The sequence below is a fragment of the Pteropus alecto genome, unplaced genomic scaffold (genome assembly GCF_000325575.1).
Source record: "Pteropus alecto unplaced genomic scaffold, ASM32557v1 scaffold7, whole genome shotgun sequence".
In the NCBI taxonomy this organism is placed as follows: Eukaryota; Metazoa; Chordata; class Mammalia; order Chiroptera; family Pteropodidae; genus Pteropus; species Pteropus alecto.
Genome location: NW_006494614.1, coordinates 32,279,211 through 32,304,146, shown reverse-complemented (window position 1 = coordinate 32,304,146; position 24,936 = coordinate 32,279,211). Strand labels below are relative to the sequence as shown.

At 31.6% G+C, this 24,936-nt stretch overlaps 1 protein-coding gene across 3 annotated transcripts in view; it reads left to right on the top strand.

The window, feature by feature from the left end:
- Window positions 1–24,936, top strand: part of TINAG (tubulointerstitial nephritis antigen) — a 70,996-nt gene that overhangs the window by 10,634 nt on the left and 35,426 nt on the right. For 2 of the 3 annotated variants that reach the window (XM_025042851.1, XM_015600216.2), the window contains exons 4-9: window positions 2,514–2,628; window positions 13,266–13,386; window positions 15,880–16,030; window positions 18,160–18,340; window positions 19,855–19,900; window positions 23,015–23,138. In XM_025042851.1, coding sequence (XP_024898619.1) covers window positions 2,514–2,628; window positions 13,266–13,386; window positions 15,880–16,030; window positions 18,160–18,340; window positions 19,855–19,900; window positions 23,015–23,138 — 738 coding nt within the window. Of the gene's footprint in view, window positions 1–2,513; window positions 2,629–13,265; window positions 13,387–15,879; window positions 16,031–18,159; window positions 18,341–18,949; window positions 19,140–19,854; window positions 19,901–23,014; window positions 23,139–24,936 lie in introns of those variants that run through there. The other variant, XR_001518173.2, reaches the window with a different exon arrangement.

Here is a 24,936-nt window from a genome sequence, read left to right as displayed (position 1 = left end):
TGAGGCCTAAGCTTAAACTTTGCACAGCATCAATTCTATTGCTTTCTACTGGGCAAAGCAAGTCACTAGGCCAGCCCACATCCAAAGGTTGAGAAAATAGACTCCGTCTCTGGATGGAAAGAGCTACGAAAAATTTATGGCCATTTTTAATTTATCACATCTCTAAACTTGATTTTTCTTATGATCTCAAAAATCCAGAATGTTGGCCTTGATTTTTCACTGGTGTTTCAAAATCAGCATACAACTAACTGAAAGGATTAACCTCTTTGATCTCTCCTTGGTTCCTGGCAGCCTCCTCCACATTGTCAACTAAGCCAGATAATTTTAAGTGTTTGTGTGTGTGTGTGTGTGGTTCTTCTTTCTTCTGTACTCTCAGACATTGAACTCATAATTTCCACACTCAAAGTTTCTTTTAAATATTTACTTCCTCTATTCCTTTGCTATATTCTAATGTACTTCTTCATCACATCTAGTTTGAAATGACCCAACTTTTCTCTGTTTCCAGACTAGCCAAACTCCAACCAATCCTTTATACTTTCATGGTTATCCTTCTAAAACAAAAGTTTGATTCTGCTGCTCATGTTCTTAAAATTTTCAGTGACACTCCATCATTTATAGAATAAAATGATACTAATTAGAATAAATAAAAATTTGACCCAAATGTTTTTTTACTGCCTCCTCTTCTTTACCTTCTTCCAGCTTCTGTCTCCCTAGCCCCTCTGATAGTTTAAGCATTTCATTTATCTGCTATTCATTCCCTAAATGTGCTACCCAATTTCAAACCTGCCTGCTTTGCTCCAGCGCTGCCTTTATTTAGAATAAATGCTCTCTTCTTTCACATCTGGCCACCAAACTCATTCTCATCCTTCCACACCTAGCATCAAAGTCACTTCCTGCAAAAAACTATACCAACTCCCTCAGGCAGAGTTATGTTTGAGTCCTTCAATCATACTTTGACCTTCTTATAATAAATGACACATACTGAAGTCATTTCTACTTCTGTAGTCTTTTTTAGGTATGAGCTCCTTGAAGATAAAGAAATTTATTTCAATGTTCCTAATGTTTATGAGGGAACATGACAAATTAAGAATGTTCAATAAATGCTAAATTGGATTAAAAAGGAAGTTATGAGTCCAGGTTAAAAGAGAATGGTATGAGATAGTATCTTTCACACTTTTTAGCATGTCTCATTAAAACATACATTTAACTTTGTGACCTACTACATGCACATGTGCACATGCCCTTGTACATACACACACACATATATAAACAGTACTTACCCTTATTATGTGCAATATCCTCTAGTATTTCCTATTGTTTCTCTTATATTCTATTTAGTTTTAAAAGTACTTATCCTTGCTAAGTGATTAATTAAATGACCCAAAATGTCTCTGATTTTGCCTAAGGCTGGGCCTGTTAATCTCTTAAATAATGCAGCAATATCTAGTATATTCAGAGGATTTATTGTTGAAATTCCTTGGGTGATGGAGATTGCACTGTAAAATTATGGCCAAAATTGCTTAAGGTTTTATAAACTAACAAATCTTATAAAAGTATTAACTTGCTAGGCATATTATGAAAAATCGAGCTTTATCTTCAGTCATTCATATTAGCCTTTCACATTATAAACAATTTTGGTAATAAACACAACAGGATAAAGGTTAGATTTAAGTACTGAAAATATATTGCCCTCAATCTCTAGATAATTTAAACAATAATTAAATTACTTTCATTTTTCTCATTTTTCAACTCCTGTCATCTCTTAAGGAATTTTTGTTGTCCTCAAATTTCAATATTAGATTTTGAAAACAACCCTTTTTCCATGTGAGGGGACAAAATATGTCTCTGGAAAAATACACACTTTTAAAATCTAATTTTACGTCAATTAAACTTATATTGTTATTATTAATAACTAAGATTGAGCACTTAACATAAATTAACTCCCCATGTGATAGAATATTTTAATATTTAAATAAAATAGTTCAATAAATTTCAATAAAATAATTAGCACTGATATAATCTTTTAAAGTATATTTTATTTTCAATTTTTCATACTTTTTTTTACATGTTCAACTTCTATTCAGATCAAAATTATAAATGAAACTTATTACCTTATTCTACAGCTAGATTTGTGTACATTCAAGCTTCTTTTTAAAATGCATTTAATAATATTTAAAAGAAACTGCACATATTGACCTTATTACCACTCAATCCATTCTGGCATGTAAAGATTTCATATTCTTAAATTTAGCATATATAATATAGCCTCAGTTTCCTCATATGAGTTATAAAAATAATTGAAATAGACCTCATTTAGAAAAAGCATCTCATATGCTTCACTGCTAGAGTAATCAATAATGCATCACTTATATAAACAACATCTAACTTGCAGTAATAGTTTCAATTTTGTGAGATTTGTTTCTGTATAAATTCAGAAATGTAAATGAACAGGTATTTATAGAGGTGATATAACGTAATCTGTACATATTTTTTCTTCTTTATTTGTAAGATAGATGGACAGCTCAGAACTACAGTCAGTTCTGGGGAATGACTTTAGAAGAAGGTTTCAAATATCGTCTTGGCACCTTGCCACCCAGCCCCATGCTTCTGAGTATGAATGAAGTAACAGTAAGTGTTTTCTTTGTTTGACTCATTAATGTGTGTGTTTGTATCGTTGTGTTCATATGTGTGTTTAAAGCGATTTTAAATAACTAAAATAGTGAGTTTTGAGTTTTCAAAGTTATAATTTTGTCATATAAATGAAAACCTTTCCAAATGGTTATCATATCCCTCAAAATTTCAGGTAGACTGAAAGTTCAGTAATATCAGTTTATATATTAGATATAGTCTCCTATCTTCAAGAACAATTGTGTGTTCATTAACATTTCTAATGATTTCATAGAAATTCATGTTTCTACTCATTGGCTCTTCAGTGACACAATGCTTTAGAAACTCATTAGTTGTCCTATTTTTCTTTCTTGAAGTAAACACAATTATCTTCTAAATTCATCAAAATAGAGTTCTGATATCTCTTGGACTAACCATTATTACAGAAGAATACAATAAATGCTAGCAACTGCAGACATGTATGCTATGATGATTACTAAAGGTTTATCCTCAAAAATCCTAAAAATTTCCATTGAAAGAACATCTTCAAAATTTGCCTGATGGCCTGGCAAACTCCTTAAATAAATTGTTGTGTTTCCTAACACTCTTATGCTTTGCACTATTGTATTGGTTTTCCCTTTCCTTTTTAAGAGGTGTTATCATCTGATAATAGATATCTTTCATGAAGAGGCTTCTACCCGTATAGTTATCACAGACCTCTAATTCATAGAGCTGCAGTTTTATCACCCGAGATATGTGGTGTCTCTCAGGTACACACTTTCCAGCTGAGATGTTGACTGTATTCAAGGCCCTTTAACAAATACCCAGGACAGGGCTATGCTCTCAGACTGCTGGAGTGCAGCCTCTTCACTCTGCAATGAAGATATCAGGTTTTGGCTGCCTGTAAGCTCTCAGCATTTCAAAGCAAGCGGGGCTGTTGTTTGCTCTTGGATAAATTCTAAATCCACAGGTTTCTCATTAAACATTTAATGTGCTTTGCTTTTGAGAGATGTAATCCCCCGAGTTAATCCAATTCAAATTCCAGCAGTAAGGCCTTCTAAATTATAACTAGTATCAGAAAAGATAATAATAGCTGCCATTTATTGAGTAGTTGTGTGTTAAGCATGCTTATAAGCACTTTCATACATCATTTCATCTAATTCCCACAGCAGCTTGATGTAGTGGGTACCATAATTATCCACATTTTAAAGACAAGAAAATTGCAATTGAGAGAGGTAAAGGCATTTTGAAATTGAGAGAAATGAAAAGCCACCACAGAATTACTTAAATTACAGAGCCAAGACATCTTAAAAGATCTGCCCCCGATATAGTCCCTAGAGTTTCAGCTTTGGCCCATTCAGTTTCAAAATAGCAAAAAGCCCTTTAATCTTTGAACCAGAGCAAATTTTATAAAATGATCAGTAGAGATGTATTTTTGGATCTTTTCTACAATCAGTATAATACAAAATATTTAGAGGTGTGGTTCAGATTCATGGATTTTAGTGACCTAACTGTATGATTAATTAGAAGAGTTATTTACATTTTTTTCTGGCTGTTTTCTTTTTTCTTTTTTTTTGCTTCATCTGGAATAAAAAAGAGGCAGAATTGTTTAAGAGAAGAATAAATTTATCTCTTTATAAGGATTGCTGTTTCTCTTGCTTTTATTGAGGGTCCTAGGTAGCCAAATACTCTTTTGGGTGTTTATATACATTTTCTCCAGATTATTTCTAACATTTTCTTTTTAAGTCTTAGTTTTTGCAACTTATAATATTTTATATTCTAGAGAAAATAAGAAAAATTTCTTTCTTAAGTTGCCACTTAAGAAATAGCATAGAAAAGGAAATCTAATTCTAAATCATCATTGGCTACTGGGATTTGTTTGCATAAAAGTCACTATGGTGATATTTAAATGAAAAACCTTGATGCTTAGTAATTTGAGAGAATTTAAATTACCTAATGCTATGAATTATTGTAATACAGTTACCAAGTATTTCCAGAAAAGCATAAAGGAAAGTTCAGCAGTAAGATCTGTAAGAGTTTGATTACCCATTTATGATGTAAGGCAAGGAAATAGCTCCTTGTTTCTAGGGCTTGAGGACCATGGGCCTTTTAAAGTTTCTAAGTGTTGGTCTCATCCTAATAAGAGATAAGATATAAGAAAATTAGAAATATAAATACTTCTAGGAAGAACATGAAATTAATATGAACTGAAGTACACTGGTGGCTATAGGAAGAGCTATAAACTAGTTTAATTCTTTGCCTAGTAACTACATAGAAAGTATCCCAATTCATGATAATGCCTTTGAGTACATCAAAAATAAATTATCTTTTGTGAATATGCTTCTAGATAACTTCCTCCCACTTTTTCTTAATTTTTAAAATATTATTTTCAACATAGAATGCTTTATGTACAGTTAGAGTAGGCAGCTGACAACAATGATAATAATTGTGCTAAGAAACTCCATTGCATTCCCACTCTAAAACATCTCCCTTGACCACATTACCTAAATGCAAGTTGTGTTTCACAAAATTCTCTATCCTGGGTGAAAAAGATGAGCCATGAGTCATCCTCACTTCCTGAGGAAGATTTTCTTTTCCCTGGTTGTTTTCCTGGCTTCATTCCTTCCTTGGCTTAACTCACTATTCTCAGAATGTGTCTGCCAAAGATGAGTTAGAGAAATATCAATAGGCATTGTACAAAGAGTTCCATGATCATATAAATATGAAAAAAATGTTAATCTCTATCAATTAGTTTAATTCAAATGAACTTTTGTAGAGGAACAATGAGGAATAGAAATATGTTGATAGTGGAGGATTGGAAAAGGTAATTAAGAATTTTGAATGGCAGTCCTAAATGAGGGCAGACACAAGGAAATATAAACTTGTTGTTTTCTCTAGGTACAAGCATAGTGGATGAAAGGAAGTAAAAAATGAGAAAGAAAGAAGACTGAGAGGGACCCTGCCTAGCCCACATAGCTTCTCGTACACAAAGGCTCCACTTCACCCACTTTAGGATTATGTCTAGTGTCAGGTCAACAAATGACAGCTAATCAGTTTATGCTTACCTTTTTCCCAAAGTATTATCTTGAGATTTTTCAAATTCATGCCTTGATTGTACAACTCTGTTCCAAATTGTTCTACACTAAAAATATTAAAAACGATTCAATGAATCGACCCTTCTCTGTCTATTGAAATGTTATATGTTGTATGAATAGACTCACAAAGGGATTGATTGGGAGCTGGCCTTCAGAAGAACTATAGCTCCCCACAAGAACTTTAAATTCTGCTCATTGTGTCTTTTGACATTTTATGATACAAAATAGGCTATGACATGGTTTAAACCTTATTTCAATATTTCTTAACATTTGTTCTATGGACCACTGATCTTGAAAGATTGCAAATAAAGGTATTCCATCAGTGGTCAAATAAGTTCGTGAAATGGTTCATTATATCTTTCTTCTGAAGATTTACACTATTCATTAGTTTATCAAACACATTGAGAACCCTTATTCCATTAACATTTTTTCATCCACTATTTCCTAAATTCATGAAATCAGAGAACCTTTTTGTTTGTTTGTTTATAATAATTGTTAATATTCCCCAGAATATGGCTCCACAAAACATACTTTAGAAAATGCTAACTTAAGCTAAAATATTGAAATAATGGTGCTAGAGGGAGCAGAAGAACATTCAGGGATAAAATAGAATGTTCTCAGAGTATCAGAAAGAAAACAATGGAGACAACCAATTATTATAACTGTATGCAAAACTGACATTCACTGAGGTCCTCTTGAGCCAGCAGAGATATCACAGTTGAAATCCGTTACTAGGCATGTGTAGGCAGCTGCATTTATCCATCTGGCACCATTCTGCATAGAGTGATAGACATGAGCTGCAGAGCTCGTGTGCTTGGGTCAACATGGCTCCCTCACTTATTTCCTCAGTTTCCTTCTCTGTGAAATAGTGATAGTGGTAGTACCTAGTTCATGAGGTTGTAAGAAATGCATAAAGCGCTGAATGAGAAGTGCTTAGTATAGTTCTTTGACTATAGTAAAACATTAAAGAAATGCCATTATATAATATATAGAATTGTTCCTTCTCCCTCAGATTAACCTTGGGAGTATAGCAGTATTCTGCAAAAGGCCAATTCTGTAAGGACTAAATTATCCAACTCTTCATCATTTGGAGTGTTTTATTTCATAAGGAAAGATATAGCTCTGGATTTATTGACTCTGATGGAGTTTACATATTTCTGGTGAACCTGAAAGTTCTACTATGTTGCGAAATCAAATCAAATCGTATCAAATCTAATCTAATCGACAGCTCTACCTGATTGTTTTTCCAGACATACTATTCAAGTACTTTTGAATTTGAGAAATAACTTCAAAAAACTTCACTGTGTTATATCCTATTATAAATATTGCAAATATTTGAAATGAAATATACTATTTTCAAACAGAAATGGAGAAATTGAGTTTATTTCTATACTCAACTCAGTTAAAATTTTTTCAAATAATTCTGTTGTTGTTGATTCCCCAAGGAAAACAACAAAGTTAACAAAAGCTGTTACAGATAAGTATTGCATCTAAGGTAAAGCTACTTGGAAACTATTAAAGCATTGAGAAGCCTGGCATAACATTTAAGACCTGTAGCTGCACTATCTTATATGTTATGAGACTGATGTATGTAAAAATGTTCTAAATTTTTTTTGTCATCCTCACAGTTTACTAGTACATCTTTTCTCAGTCACTCAATATAAATGACTTTAGCATATTTTAGTTGGCATTACTAACAGAGGAAAAATAAGTTTTAATGGTTGTTGGAAGTTAGAGTAAAATAATATTTTATGTATTACACAATAACTTTTAAAACCATTAATCATCGAGGTGAAAAATGAAAATTTATTAAATAACCTGAATACTTTATCATTGTCTAACATACTGTATTTTATTGACTGGATTTATTTCTCTAGTCATTAGTTGTAATAGGAGGAATTTGTTTTTCTCTGTCTGAAATATATTTCAATGACAGCAAGAACTAAGGGATAAGAAGTACCTCTGGAAAAAATCAAAGTTAATAATATGTCTAGATTTTACCCTTCATAGGTTATTGAAATTTTTGATTTGATTAGAAATAACCCTGCCCGAACAAGCATCTTCTATTTGATTCCAATAAAGTTCGTCACCTGTGTAAACAGAAGCCTCCATAGAAACTAAAACACTGACTAGAAAAGTTAAAAATACAGTTATGTATTTATGTTCTTTATATAATATTGAACAAAAATGACTATTTTTCCCATTAAATTGATATTTAGCTTTCACTTACATAACATAAGGCAAATGATGTCGGGTTTTTATAATAATTTTATAAAATACAGTAGGTGCCAATGATGCTGCAGAAGAGGGGCACAGCCAGATGTCATGGTGGAGCCTCTTTAAGTGTACATGTCCCTCAGCTCATCTCAGAACCTTCTCATCTGTGTAAGTAAAGATCCAGAGAAAGGATAGAATGCCAGTTGTTCTTGCTGTCTCTGAATTTTAAGAGTTTTGAAATTCAAAGAGAACCAAAACATTTGCCTCTGTCTTCTCAAGCCTTTGTCTTTTCTTTCCTTCCCTCAGAATGAAACCTCAAACCCTTCAGAGAACTTTAGAAATATACATCCAGCCTTACTCCTTATTCAGCTGAATCTGTGGCAGAATGAATGTCTTCTCTCTCAAATCATTTTCTGAGTTTATAGTTTTATTTTTCCATATTTAGTCACAGTCTGATCCATAACTCTGTGATATAATTGAACATGACTTGAACAGCACCATGGGGCTGAATTGATCATCACAAGACAAATCTTCGAAAAGAAATGTGAAAATTCATTTTCTCTCTGTCTATCAATAAATATTTGGGGCTATTAAGTGGATTCCTGAGGCGGTTTGGTGTGTTGATTTGCTGTACCTATTTCTGGCCTCCCCAAGCCTAGATCTATCTAGTCCATACCACAGTTTTCCCCAAAGTCTATTTCATGAAACACTAGTCCTTTATTCTGCTGCACAGTAAAAATAACATGAAATAAAATACTTTACATTGGGTCAAGAACATTTAAAATCATGAATATTACTTTCATTTCTTATAGCTGCACAAAACTTAGGTAGTTTATAAAAATATATTGCAGTGAGGACAAAAATCTATTTAATTTTCAAAACCAGTGTTTCTCAGAACAATTTGATTAATTAACTCCTTTTGTAATTATGTATTATCATACCACATTCTTGGTGTTCTAAGAAACTCATTTTAGGAAATATCATAGTTCATCAACTTCTAGATGCACATTTTCTTCACTTTTTTACCTCTGAAATTGGGATGATTTTTACAGTTGATATCCTGGGTTCAGTGAAATATAGTATTGCTCTAGCAGCTTTCCTGTCGGTAATATGTGCCGTTTTAGTTATGATTTGACTCATCCGAGAGTGACAAATATCCAAACTAATAGTGGCTTAAATAACATAGTAATCGATCTCTTATCAACAAATCTGGAGGTGAGTGGTCCTCTATTAAAATTGCACTTTGTGGCATTGGCCTCCCAGCCTTCTTCCTTCTTGTTCCATTTTCCAGAGTCTTCATGTTCAAGGCCTTCTAATGGTTTAATAAGTCTGCTCCATGTCTATCTATAATACCCAAATTCCTGCCAGCAGTAAAAGAAAAAAAAAAAAAAAGAGAGATCAATAAAAAGGAGTAAAAGTAAAGTGCCAGAAGTCTCTTAAGGAAAGTTCTTAGAAGCTTCCAGTGACACTTCTGTTTATATCCAATAGGTCAGCACTTAGTAATATAGCCACACGTAGTAGCCCAGGAGGTGCTAGATAATGCAGTCATTTTTTTGAGCTTGCATTTATTGAGCTAAAATTGCTATTACTATGAATAAAGGGAAAGTCTATGAAAAAAGGAAGAACTGGAGAAGAACTAGCACTACCTGCTATAGCATGATCACTGAATATCGACATTTACGAGAAGTAGATCATTTAAAAATTACTCTATGAATACAAACTAGAGAAGTATCAAAGCATAATTCTTTCAGAGTTAAGGCATAAAGGCAAATATTGTTGAAGATGAAAAATTCATTTTGCCACTAGCAACAAGAAAATTAGCTCTTTCCTCTCCAATATCAAATAGTTTAGAAGAAATTTCTTGGTATTTATGGCCTTGTATTGTAAAGGTCAGAGAGAATGATATTCTCTGTTGCCTTCCTTGATTCTCAGGTCACTCTGATTATCCAAATTTAAGTAGGAGAAAGTGCAACTAGAGATAGAGGGAATGACTCATATAGTAGATATTGTGTAGATATGGGCTCATACTAAGAATGTCCAGAATGTTCAGAATTTGATTAGTTTATTCTAAGCTGCCCTGTAATTGTTTCCATTATTCTTTCAGAGGTTTTGATTGAATCTAATGCAGGCATTACTGTAAAAAAAATTCTCATTTAATTCTTATATTTGTTCACAATATCTTTAATCTCTAATTTCCAAATGGAAATAATCAAAGTAAGGAGACTATTCCAATTTAACCTCAAATTTGACTACTGTTAATTTGGAAATATAATTAGATTATGACTAATTTTTTTCAATATTATAATTAAAAGAATTTAAAACACCCTAGGTAATAGTGTAAATCTTTTTAAAATATAAATTTTTAACTTTTTAAGCCACTATTTTGAAATTTCTATCACTCAGCTGCTCTTCTTGATTCTTTTTCTTTGTTAAACTATGCTTTGGCAAAAAAAAAAATTAAAAGAAAAAAAAAGTATTTATTAAAGCCAATTCCTAAAAGCTCTTATTCTGCGATGCTTATCTTTTTATTTATAAGCTCTTTAAAAACAGTCTACAAGGGACTATAGTAATTATGTAATCATGGGGTATAAAATTTGCCATGTTTATTATGTAAGGTTATTTAATATCATAAGGCAAATAAGATTGCAAGATAATATATGCCCATTGAACCTCAAATTTTATGGGCTTGTTTTTAGAAAGAAAACATATTGAATAAGTGGTAGATCCAATACGTGAGCTTCATGAATTGAGCAGGGTTAGTGGGTTCATAAATCTGTTTTCAATAAAAAAGTTGTTTTACTTCTTGTTTCTCTATTGCTTTATCTTATTGAAAAGGATTAGCCATTTACATATATTTTTTGAATAAATCATAAAAGCAACAAATGCATACTGGTATTATAAATTAACTTAATTTGCCCGCAAAGGAAAAATTGTTATTTTTTCTTGAAATGAAATCTACTTCATTATTTTCTCCTCATTATTATTAGATATTTATTAAGTACTTCCCATGCACAAAGCTTTCAGGTGGTCTTTGGAATGTAGAAGTCAAATTCTAAATAACTCAATCTTTCTGAAATGTATTTGAAATACTAGTTTTATTTTTATTGCTTCAATAGTATGGAAGGGAAATATCCTTCCTATGGTATTAAATTGGAATTATAAAGTGAAAAAATAACAACTGATACTCATTTTCTTTTTTGGAACTTGAGGCAACTTAGTATTATAAATGCTTAAAAGCACATTCCTAGACCACTAATAAATTTGAAAGATATGAGTAATGTATAAGAAATGTGTACAGTAGTCCCCCCTTATCGATGGGGGATAAGTTCCAAGACTCTGAATGTACTAAACCTTATATATGCTTATTTTTTCTATATATATATACACACACACACACATACACATACCTGAGATAAAATTTAATTTATAAATTAGACACAGTAAGAAATTAACAATAACTAATAATAAAATAGAACAATTTATAACAATTATAACTGTAATAAAAGTTATGTGAATGTGGTCTCTCTCGCCGACAACCTATCTGATAATTGAATTGGCTACTAATGTAACTAATGGATGGGGAGCAATACAACATAGATATACCAGACATAGATATATGTTGTGGGTGGAATGGAGTGTGATGGTGCAAGATTTTATCATGCTACTCAGACCAGTATACAATTTAAAACTTATGCATTATTTATTTCTGGAATTTTCCATCTGATATTTTTGGACCATGGTTGACTGTGGGTAACTAAAACCATAGAAAGCAAAACTGCAGATAAGGAGGAATGACTGTATTTCTGTCCCAGTTAGAAAGACTCCTTTGGAGAGTGAATCTATATCTCTGAAACTATCTACTCAGAGAAGTAAATTTATTCTGTTCCAATTATAATTTTTTATTGTGGTCAATCTAATGGCATAAGAATCTAAAAGCACCTAGATTTCTATTATACTGCTCTTCAAGTTATCGTTCAGGTACTCTACTGTGATTGATGTTTTCTGCATTTTTCTTCTATCATCTAAATAGCAGTGTTACTAGTAATGGACATCAGGATTTAATAACTTTTTTATCAGGTGATAATAGTTCTTTAAACAAAAATTGAATTCTATCATTCAATATCAAATTTATAGATATTTTAGATGGTTACTTTTTCAAACAAACATGTACATCTGTATTTTCCTTTCGTCTTTAAAGCTATTATATACTTGTTGTAAGTAATTTTGTTTATAAGATGTTGGAGCAACAGCCTGACTTGTTCAATGCACAATCGTAAGACTTTAATAAATACAATTTTAGCGTTTATAGACATTTTACTTCTGCTGCAAAATATCCATGTATTTCTAATAAAGTGGAGGAAATAATAAATGTAGCATAGTGTTAAGAATTCTAAAACCTAGGTCTAGTTTCAGGGTTATTTCTTATTTAACTGAGAGGCTTTAGTGTGTCCTTTTATTTTAAAAGTTTCCTCATGTATAAAGTAGAGTGAATAATATTTGCCCTGATTATATCACATAGGTGTGTATGCATAAATGATAAAAATTAATAAATGGATCCTTATTTGGTTAGAGTCCTGATTGTTTATGGAAGTGAACAATCTTTAGAAGAGTTTGGGGAAAAACAGGGCATTGTGTTTTAGATATTCTTTGAGTGACATGAATAGAGCAAGATCTGTAACATTTAATTTGACTTCTTGGAAAGACAGCAGCTGACATTGACTCTGTCAGGACTTAAACATGAGCTCTTAAGACATAAAGGTATTGTATATTTGGCATTATACACTTCCTGAAGTCCTCTTTAATCTTCAAGGATTTTATAAATATCAACCAATTTGTCCCAGTTTTGTTTCCCAATAGCTGATGTAAAATTGGTGTTCCTTGGGGCTCCAAGTGTGTTAATGCATAATTGCCACAAATGCATTGTTTTAAAATTAATTTTACATGAAATCACTCATACTTTCGAATATAGGAGGGACACGAAGTAAATATTATTTATGAGGCCGAATTTAAATAATAGCACCCGGTGTTTCACAAGGATAACCAAAACTGATTTAAGATGACAGAAACATTGGCCGAAATCTTTGTACTATTGGTAATTCAGAAAAAAGCATTCTGTGGATTATTCTTATGACTTTGTAACTATGTTATAATTCTCCACATTAAATTGTTATTTTTAAACATATGTGAAATAGAAATCTTTAATGCTTTTCAGGGATGTCATTCAGAAAACTCGAATGTATAAAATAAAAAGCAATGATAAACATTACAAAAGGGCATGGAATTTTCTTATAATGGTTATTGAGATATATTTAAAAAAAAAATATGACACATCTGCCTCTTCTTTAGGCTGTACCTGCAATAATTGATCTTCCGGAGTTTTTTGTTGCTTATTATAAATGGCCTGGATGGACTCATGGCCCATTGGATCAAAAAAATTGTGCTGCGTCATGGGCATTTTCCACTGCAAGTAATAAAGCCATTTTAATTGCTTCCTTATAAAGTCTCTCTTTGACTTTAGATACTCTAGGGACAGTAATTAAGAGGTTTTTATTCATTCATTCATTCATTATTTTATTTATCTATCTATCTATCTATCTATCTATCTATCTATCTATCTATCTATCTATCTATCTACCTTCCTACCTATCTATTTATTTATTTTAAGGGCAAAAAGGATTTATTTTATATAAGATAATTATGGAATATTGTTTTAACAACAAAAACATACATACTTATCTAAGAGGTTTTAAATTTAGAATATTTAAATATTTGCATTTGGTTAATTAAAATAAAATCTTATTCTGACCAGAGAAAGCAATCTGAAGATTATGTAAAAATCTATTTTACTCTGAAAATTTGTCTAATTTTTAGGATCTAGTTTTAAATAGAAAATAAATCAAGAGAGCAACAAAGAAAATTTACCAAAATTTGTTTGTTCTTTATAGTTAAGGGCAGGTAATAAGAGGAGTATAAGGTTCCTTTCATTCATAATAATACCTGTAATATTAATACTCAAAAACATATATAATTTTTATATTTTCAAAAGATTTTCAAAAACATATTAAATTGGTAAACTAATTTGATATATAATAAGATTCAGAACTAAATAAATGGATTAAATGGGTTTTATCTTATTTTAGATAAAAGCAAAATATAGGTTCTGACTCTAAAGTGATATAACTAGTCTCTTAAGAGTAGCTTCCAAATTAGTGCTGCTGTTAGTTCAAACATGTAACAATACCTCTTTTATATCTATTTTCATATAAGTTCATAAATCCCATAAATCAATACTCAGGTTAATGCTAAGATTTGGTCTTCAAATTATCCTCAAAGGAGTGTTGGTAGTATTCCAGTAATTAAATTGGACCTAACATAATTTTGATTGGCTGCTGTCAAAGATCTTTATAAAACTATGCTCTAAGCTTTAAAGGTAATTCCAAGAGTACTCAAAAACAGTCTAAGCACTGAAATCATTTCAAAATAAGTACATAGACTCTTAGAGGAGCCCACTTGAAGGGTGGCACTCCTCGAGACAGAAAAGTACTGATATCTTTGTCTAAATATTATTACTTCATAGTATCAGCTAGTTCTAGAAATGATGCCAGTGGCCAAGGTCACCTCTGGAGTGCTTCCCTCTGTTAATTCTATGCTAGTGCCTGCTCCCCCAGTATAAATGCTCCTTGACTTTCTGATGTTTAGCCTCACCGTGTGAGGGATCCAGAGGGGGACCACTTTGAGCCCTGTTTCAGATGGATGGGGAGAGATTTAATCAGGTAAATCTTATGTAATTTTATGTTCATATGGTTAATGTATTATATCTCCTACATAATATATAAGAATTTTGCTTTAACTTTAGGTTAGACCAGTATTTCTGAAAATGTCTTAGGAAAGTCATTGGTGGTAAAATGCTGAGAGTAACTTCCTCGGCTAGTTTGGACACTGTGATTTGGTGTCCCTAGGTCACAGGCCTAGGCCTTAGAATAGGGCTAGGTCTGGATTTGTCCCCATACCTAATTTATCAAAATACCAGAGAGAGGGTTTTCAACATTTTTGTGGTTTCAGAGTATACAGTTTTATATTTAGTATGATAAATCAAGCTGATGCTAGTTTTTGAAAATGTTAAGAAAAGAATAATTAGGTTCTTTTAAATATCTTGAAAATTGTGTCAAGAAATTGTTGAAATAAGAAAAAAATGACTTTTAAAGAAGCTAAAAGGTATTAAATGGAATGTAAAATATTAAAATATAGATATAGATATAGATATAGATAGATAATTATTCACCCAAATAAAATTCAAGCAAGATATCAAGCTGAAGATGAAGAAGTAAAAGGTTGAAATGGTGGGAGTGATACACACCACAGAGCAAATTTAGGATAGAATAAAATAAGCAGGGAAAATAATAGATTGTCTCTCAGAGGTAAAGCCCAATAAAAATTTTCAAAACGAGAGTGTAGAACAATTTGCTAAACTGAGTCATTCTTTAATCTTCTGACCTTTTCTAAGTATTTCTAGTGAATTTGGATTAAACCTTCACTGAGATTCAGAAATGTCTGTAAGATCAACATACTGTATACCATTAGAATTTAAAACACTTATCCTTTAGTTGAAATCTGCAGGTTCATGGGACTGGAAGAGACTTTAAAAGTCACCTTTTACAAGTCTTTGGCAGATTTCTTAATGAAGAATTTAGAAGTCTATAAAACATGAAAGAAGCAAAGAACTAGAAAAGTCTCTGAAGATGATAAGACAATGGAGCAATACCAAAATTGAACAAAAACTAATACTGAAATTATGATACAGTTGAATTTTTTGGAATACATAGATATATTAATGATATTTTGCCTTAATTTTAAATTATATAAAGTTCGGAAGGCTAGTTTAGAGTTCAAATAAAAAAGGATATGTAAATTATTAGAAAATGTACCATTTGAATATTAATTAATATTTTATTTGAAACAGGTGTGGCAGCTGACCGAATAGCAATTCAGTCTAAGGGTCGATACACAGCCAATCTATCCCCTCAGAATCTGATTTCTTGCTGTGCCAAGAACCGTCACGGATGCAGCAGTGGAAGCATTGATAGGGCTTGGTGGTACCTGAGAAAACGTGGGTAAATAGCTGCCTAACGTGTATTTCTAGGATTCTTATAAGTACAGCTTGGGGTTAGAATAAGGAAAAAATATATATTTAAAGACTTTTACAAAAATCTACAAATATATATATGGTAAATCTACATACATATATTATATTTAAATATATACTATATCTGGTATCTACTGACATTATAAATTATTGTAAACAATTATTTGAAGAATGTATACATTCCTACATAAATTAAAAAGAAGACTCAAGGAAGCATTGTCTTCTTGTTGCTTTGAGCCAAATGGCTCTACTAATCCTCATGAAGCAAATAGATAAAACTGATACTACTGATACCTTTGTCGAAACTTTTAGTTACCCAGAAGATGAATAGACAATATCAGGTAATAATTAGATTAAGAATCAGATGAATAAAATAAAGAAATAATATATAATTGCCTCAATTCATCAATATCATTAATTGTCACCTTCCCATTTGATGAGAAAAGGCAGGCTGCATTTTCTCACTTTCATGTATTCTGATACCCACACATCGTCCTTCTATCTGCTATGAGAGCTAATCTACTTAAGAGCTGAGTTATTCTATTCAGCTAAGGAAAGAGTAGCTGATAACTAATAGTATATGTATGTTGTACTCATCTGTTGTTTCCTCACCCACTGAGTGCTCCAGATCTGCCATAGAAAGGTGAGGTGCTATGAAATAATGGGTGTCAGATATGTCTCAATAAATTTCTTAAAAATTTTTTTTTTCATATGCGTTGCCTAATAAAGTGATTGCTTGGGATAGACAACATGGCTGATACCTTCCTGGAGTAATAGTGTTTGGTTGGCTTCTCTTTTGTACTATAATAAAAATTAAAGCTTTTTAGAAGTTTAAAAGTACAAATTATTATTGAGATCCAACTAAACCTCATTGTATTAGTCTGCTCAGGTTAACAACAAAATATCAGAGGCTGGGTGGCTTACACACAGGTGTTTATTTCTCACAGTCTTGAAAGCTGAAAAGCCCAAGATCAAGGTGTTAGTACATTCAGTTCTTAAAGACCTCTTCCTGGCTTGCCTTCCCCCTGTGTGCTCACATGACAGAGAGAGATCTAGTGTCTCTTTCTCTTCTTATAAGGACACTAATCCCATTATGAGCCCCACCCTCATAACCTCATTTAAAGTTAATTGTCTCTCAAAAGTCTCATTTCCAAATACCATCACATTGAAATTAAGGCCTGAATATATGAATTTAGGGTGACACAATTCAATCCATAGCACTCATTATTCCAAAGTAACAACGGTTAATGTAATGTTTGGTGTTTTTTATAGTTTTATTTTTATTATGCTCCTTGCTCAGATTTTCTTACTCTATTGAACACTATTGAATTTTCTTGAATCAATCTTATTGCATATTTCTGTGGCCAGTTCAACATTTAATATCTATAAAACCAATTCCATTGCTTTATTTTTCTTGCCATCTGCTTCTATAGTCAACTAATTATGTTAGATTTGAAGCCAAATATTTTCTACTTTTCTATGTTCAGTTTCAAAATTAGAGACTAAATTTGTTTTCTTTATCTTTTGTATAATGTGTATGTCTGATAACTTTCTACTTTATTAACTTTATTATATTAGTATATACTATTTCTCCAAAGTGTCATGAACTACAGACACATAATAGTTGAAGTCTTATGAGAAAGTATCTATAACAACAAAAATATAAAAAAAACTTCAATTCTAAAATTTAAATAATTTATCAGAATGCCCCATCTAAGTAATAAGTTCATTGTCTTTTGCATTTTAAATTTGGCTCTTCTATAGATGCAGAATGAAGGAGTATTTTCCCTATTAATATTACTACAGATTTTATTGACAGTCACTTTTTATCTTCAGGAAATTCTATACTATAGATAGAATTTCTTATTAAAGTAGACTGAAGCAAGATTTTAAAAATTATAATAAAGAAATAAGAGGAGGGTAAGAAAGAGCGTAATGTCATTGAACTTCTGTGTTAGAATCAGTTAACATTTTGAAAGTTACACATGTAAGTAGACAGAATAATTTTTATAAGTATTTAATTCAGTAAAACTGCATGTAGATAGGATACTGTGGCATTTTCCTAAACTACATAACTTCTTTGCTTATTCCTCATAGGCTGGTATCACACGCATGCTACCCATTTCTCAAGGATCAAAATACTACCAATAATGCCTGCGCCATGGCAAGTAGATCTGATGGGCGGGGAAAACGGCATGCCACAAAACCATGTCCCAACAACATCGAGAAATCTAATAGGATCTACCAGTGTTCTCCTCCATACAGAGTCTCTTCCAATGTAAGTCTAAATGGTAAGAATTAACAATGTTTGACTTGCTAACATATATGTATATGTTATATATATATGTCTGCTTTTATTAAAACTATTTAAAAACTACTTAAAATTATTAATTCTAAGGTAATACTATGTTTTTACATATAATTTTTTATATTCTTAAAATTTCCATTAAAGACTTCCAGTTTGGGTATGATTTCTGATCTTAGTAATATTAGCAGTATAAATGATTGGCTTAAATTTTAAAATGTCCATGGAAATAGAGTTTTTAAATTATGTTTTAATTAATTAATTAATATGCTTGACAGATAATGGCTAAAACAAATACATTTTAACTGACTTTTTGTGGTAGTAGCTCATCTAATCAATCCTTTGCCTTACTCCATAAAATAATTGAAGTAGAATAGCTGTGATGGGAAAAAGACTCTCTTGCATTCCAGTTTGTCATATTAAAACCACTGGCAAATTTTACTCCATATCAGTGCTACCCAGACCTTACTTTCAGAATATCTGAACCTTCAGTGGCTTCCAGTTACCTGCAGAATACAATCCCATATTCTTACTACAACATACAGGCTTTCATGATTTTTTTCTGACCTACTGCTTTTACAGATTCACGTCCTGCCAGCATCTATTCTTCCACCCTCCCATAATGCTCCTGATATAAGGACTACTATCTGCTTTCTAGATACGCCATGCTCTTTCATGCTTCTCTACTTAGCCAAGTGATGATTCCTTTTACCCAAATGGTTATTCCATCTGTTTGCACCTGGCAAAATCCCACATATGTGTCAAGGCCCAGGTCAGTATTTCATCTTCTCTGCGAAGTTTTCTTGACTCTTATGTGGGATTAATTTCCCTTTCCTGTATGCATCGATGGCACTTTTTTGCTTGTTTCTATAATAGAAATTATTGTTTTATAATGCAATTAATTGTTTACTGTCTTTCTGTTTCATAAAAAAGTAAATACATGGAGGATAGGTGTAGGGTCAACATTTGTTTCTATCCTGGTTTTCAGTGATATGTACTCTGTGATACATGTGCATGGATGAATGAATGAATGAATGACCTAGATCTTTACTAAGAGCTGCTTTACACATTGAGTGGCAACATAGAAATATTTGCATGCTAAATCTACACTGAGGAATTTCACTAAACAAGCATCTAGAATTGCTCCTGTGATTAAAAGAATGGAGGTGGCACTAATCACCACTGATTAAACATGGTTTTAACTTAATTATTTTTTGTGACCATAAATGGTTATTATATTTTCTCTCTATTCCAAAATTATTATCAGTAATAGTCAATGAAACAAACAAGCGCATCTTGTCTTTAGCAACTTCATCAATGTGGCATTTCATATGTAAGTATTTCAAAGCATGATTAATCTCAAGTGGTCAAGGCACATTGGATTGCATAACTCCTAAATTGATTGTATAACACCTAAAATTATACACCAGACAATGGGTTTAGTACTCTGATAACAATAAAAATGCCCCTGATATTTTTTCTTCTAGGAAACTGAAATAATGAAAGAAATCATACACAATGGACCAGTCCAAGGTAGGCTTGCATGAAATATGATTGTATCTTATTTTTTCCTTTAGTAAACAACATTACATTTTACTCATGGAAAAGGAGCTGAGTGAAAGAAAATTTTTCTTTTTAGAGTATTTATAAGAGTTCAACAGTTCTAAGATCAGTGCATTTATGGGAGGTATCTTCACCTAATAACTTTATTAGGTGTCATTTTAAGAAGACAAACTCATCCATAAATTGAATCCTTAAATATTAATGACATATTTAATGAAAATCTGATAAATCTTTCCAAAGTGATCATGGACCAAGCAGTCAAACATAAAATGCTAAGTGATGGAGCTCATTTAATTGTTTGGTCATATTTAAAAATCATATATAGTGTTAGAAATTTTCTCGCTTTCAGTTTAAATAGATCAGGTAATGGACTGAAAAAAATCAAGGCTTATCAATAGAAATAAAGTAGATACTTTCCTTTTTCTATAAACTCAAAATAAATCAAATAAGCCTGTATGATTTGTGTTTTATAAAGGCTTTCTATTTTGATAACTTTGTAAATGTGTTATGCATAGTAAACAACAGTAAATAAAAAATAATACAGTGACTTACTGTACACTGACTGATTTTTATAATATTATCTCTGATACATAGTTCCTCTGCTTACTTATTATATTTTATTTTCCACAAATGGCATAAGGATACATTCTCAGTGTCTATTCTCTAAACATTTTCTTGGAGAGAGTGGAAGAAAAAAATCCAGTGAGGTCTAAAATGGAAATTCAAGTTGTAAACACTGAAAGAGCCTATGTATATTATCAATGCAGTGGAATAAATCAAATAAATTTAAATTAACCAAAGAAATTTAAATAAATCAAAATTAAATGTAAAACATTTGATATATACATAAGGAACTATTGGCCAGTTTTTTGTTTGTTTGTTTTTCTGAATGCTGACCTAATTAGTATTGATTCAACATCTAGCAGGAACTACAAATTTTAAAATTATGTTGGAATGCTTTTTCTTAATCATTATTACCACTTAACATTCATTGAGAAACTGAACCTTACATTAGATATGTCCCAAATTTAATTTTTAAAATCCAGGTACCTTACACAAAACCTGAAACACATTAACATAATTTTTTTCTTCTTATAGTTGTATCACTTTTGGTGTTTATTACAAGAGCAGGACAATTCATATGTAATTTCAATATATGCCTCAATAAGTGAAGTTTGTGAGACAGTTTGAAGGCATTTGAACTCAAAGCTAAATTCGAAGATCTAACTTTGACCTTTGCTACTTAAATGACTTTGAGCAAGTTATTTAACCTCTCTGAATCTTCAGATCATTATATTACTGTTTTAAGTTTCCTCTCTCTGTCAAAAGAAATTTGTAATATAATTATTTAAAAATAGAAAACACCTTAGTTTTCTTTCATGGCCATATATTTAAATGTTCGTGAATTTCACATAACAAATCAAAAATAAATAGATAAAATTTTAAAATAATAAAATTGAAATGCAAAATAGTCAACATCCATTGAACAAATGTTTGTTGAGAACATGTCTCCTGCCAGCCTGAGCCCGGGGCAAAAGACAGAGCTGGAATGACAGTGGGCTTAATCCTACCCTCAAACTTATTATTATTCTGTATAACTTGCTATGGTTTTCCAAAAATAAAATTGCACTACGATAGCTTATATAGTTATATGTTTGTGGATTCATCAAATCTATTTTGGTGTCAGAAACTGAAGGAAGGAGCTGCATTCAAGTTAATTGTGATGGCTTCTCACCCACGTTTCTTTATGATTGGCAGTGTTTTTCAGCAAAAAGTATATTTTATTCATGGTGTGAAAAGCTAAAGAAGCCAACTCTTCTTTAGAAGAGGAAAAACCTCTTCCAAAAAACCACTAGCAACATCCTCACATTTTTATAAATGTTGGTTAACTCATCTTGCTGCAGAATCAACATGATTGTCTGCAAATTTTTGGCTGGGCTAACATATAGCTTTTTCCCCTGGTCTCACTACAAAAGAATGTAAAAGGCAACAGTATGCTGAATAAATAACACTGTGTGCATTCTTCTAAAATATGTAGAATTAAAAATAAACTTAGGTTATGGAAAGAGAACAAAAGCAAAGATCTGTATAGAGTTCAGTTATATAAATTCTTAGAAAACCTATGAGAATGTTTTAAAGTAGATAAAGAAAATTTAACCTCTTTTGAGAATATTTGAACAGTATCAGAAAAGACATGGAACATTAAAAAATGAAATAAAAAGAACATTAAAAAGTTACGTTTGACTTTGGAGTATAAGCTTCATTTTAGCATCTGTCAAATGCCAGTGACCTTAGTTTTTATTTTATTTAAAGTGCATGCCAAACTAAGGTAGGCAAGCATTATACACAGTTGTGAAGGTACACAATTATGAAAAATATTTTCAATTCACATTTTCTAGAAGAGAAGTTTAAAGTCTTCACCCCGAGTTGCCCAAGTCCTTCAAAACAGCACACAATATAGAAGAGAAGTAATCTAGATGAGGAAATGAAGGAGAGCTTTATAAAGTATAAGCTCTTACTTTCTAAAGAATACAACATTGGCTTAGCTCTCCAGAGCTGGGAGGATGAAATCTTGTCAAAGTATTCTTTTGCTGAGGATTTGCTTTTTATTCAAACTCACCAAGAAAGGGTTGTTTTTATTTCTAAGGATTAAAGACAATTACTTAAAGCCTGGTTTGCTAGGCTCACCCTTCACTGCTAGCTTAATTGGAGTTTTAAGAGGCTTGTGGTAAAGCACAAGGTTAATGGAGAAGTAGCAATCACCAGCCAAGTGTAGTGGGCCTTCACTGCAAGGGACTCAATTCTTAGTAATAGTGCCTCTATCGATTAAGAAAAAATGTGTCTTAAAGGTATAATGTGTACTTTAGTAATATTCAAACAGCTCAAAGTTGTTTTTATAAGAGAACAAGAAAATATTGCAGCCAATTAAATGAAGTGGGAATCAAAATTAGGCTGTACTGCAAAATTCTGTCTTAGGTTCTACTCCTGGCAATTTACTCATTGATTGTTCTGGGAGAACTTCTGGAGGTTTTTAAAGATAATTTTTTAAAACCGTGTCATTTATCCTGTCGGATTTTGTTTTAGCCATAATGCAAGTCCATGAAGATTTCTTCCATTACAAGTCTGGGATATACAGACATGTTACCAGCACAAATGAAAAATCAGAAAAATATCAAAAGCTTCAGACACATGCAGTCAAACTCACTGGGTAAGGAAATTTCTTAAAAATTTTCATTTAATGATTTTGGAAAATGAAACTAAAAGTAAGTGTTTGTAGTACATATAGGTACCAGAATTCTCCTTTGTATGAGAGAGTCTGATACAAATTAAAAATTTTCTAAGCCTTGACACTCTTTAGTCATTATTTTAAAGTTCAGCAAAAGGGTGATTTAAAATTCTGGGAAAGATGACCATTTCCTGTCTCTCACTTACTTGTAAAGATATCTTAAGAATCTGTTCCAAGGCCGAGGGAAATATATTATTGAAATAATGTATTCTACTTATGGCATAATCAAGGAAAAGATTTGGTAAAAAAAAAAAAAAAAGGTTTTGGGTGGAGTTACAAATGATAGAGTTAAGCAGGAAGAGAGGGTTGGGGTCACTTTTGATTCAATATAAGATTTTATATTTTTGTGAGAATTGTGGAAATTACATTTATCAAATTTGCGAGTAAAATACATTCAGCTTTGCAAGGGCAAAAAACAGTTTCAAAATTTGGTTGCATTTCACGAGTAAGTAATTTCATCAATAGACTCTACTCAGAAAGAATATGTGGCCATCTGAGACTTCTCCAATGCTTTCTTAGTCTCATACTGACTGCCCAACCTGTAAGTTCTTTCTCAGAACATCTCACTCCAATTCAAAGAAATGCTACAGAAACAGGTTTATGTATTTTTTTTTCATTCCAATATCCTTGTCTATTATGGTAAATAATTTCATTCCTTGTTGAATATGTCTTTCCTGTCTAAATTGGATTGAGTCTGCACAAGAACAACCTCTGCTATAACCAAATTGTTATCTTCTGTTTTGGAACTCTCCGAGTCAATTCTAAGGTAAATAGACCAGTTAATTCTCTGGGAGATGTCTCTTAAATTATCATCCCTCCTTCATTTTAAGTACTCTAATATTTCAATTACAAAATTAACAAATTCATGGAATCTAAGATACTAATGATTTTATCACATCTCGATTTTAGGGATATGAAATATGTGCATCTTAGAATTGAAATATATGGTATTTCATGTTAATGTAGGATACTAAAAATTGCAGATGAGAAAAATATATAACCAGCCATATATAACTCACCATCGAGAGATAACCTCTCTTGAAAGTTTGGAGTATTTTTATATATCCCCTAAAGATATAGCTATAAAGGAAGATGGCTAGATAGATAACTAGATATATTTTATAAAAAAAAAAAATGAAGTACTAAACTACTTAAAATTTTACAAGGAAAATTTTGCTCAGGTTTTCATTAGCCATATGTAAGATTGCCAGTTTCTCAATATTCCTTCAAACACTGGGTGTTTTACTTTTTCATTTAGTCATATAAACTTCCCCAAATCATCATTAACAGTTGGTGAAAAGCATTCATGTAAGTCTGTCTCTTTCATTCTTGGTGAAAAGTTAGAGATTCTGTCTGTCATCTTATTGGTGGTATTCTTTGATTTTTTTCTTCTCTTCCCTCTTTTTTTTATGTTACAAGTCTCAATTCTGGATTTTTCTATGTGTAGTTATCATTAAGTTTATGTAAAAAAAAGTTTTATGTATATAGTAGCCCTTTTTCTTGTGAGTGCATCTTATCTCCATTTCCCTTTGTAATTTCAGATGTTTACCCCCTCTCCTTTTCTGTTTTTTTGTTTTCTCAGATTATTTCTGTTTATGCTGTGAGTTCATTTCTGAGTTGCAGTAGTTATTGTTTTCTTCTCTTTTGAAAATATTTTTTACCTCCTTTAACCATTATGTAATATTTAAGTGTATAATACCCAACTCTGAACAAAGTTTGC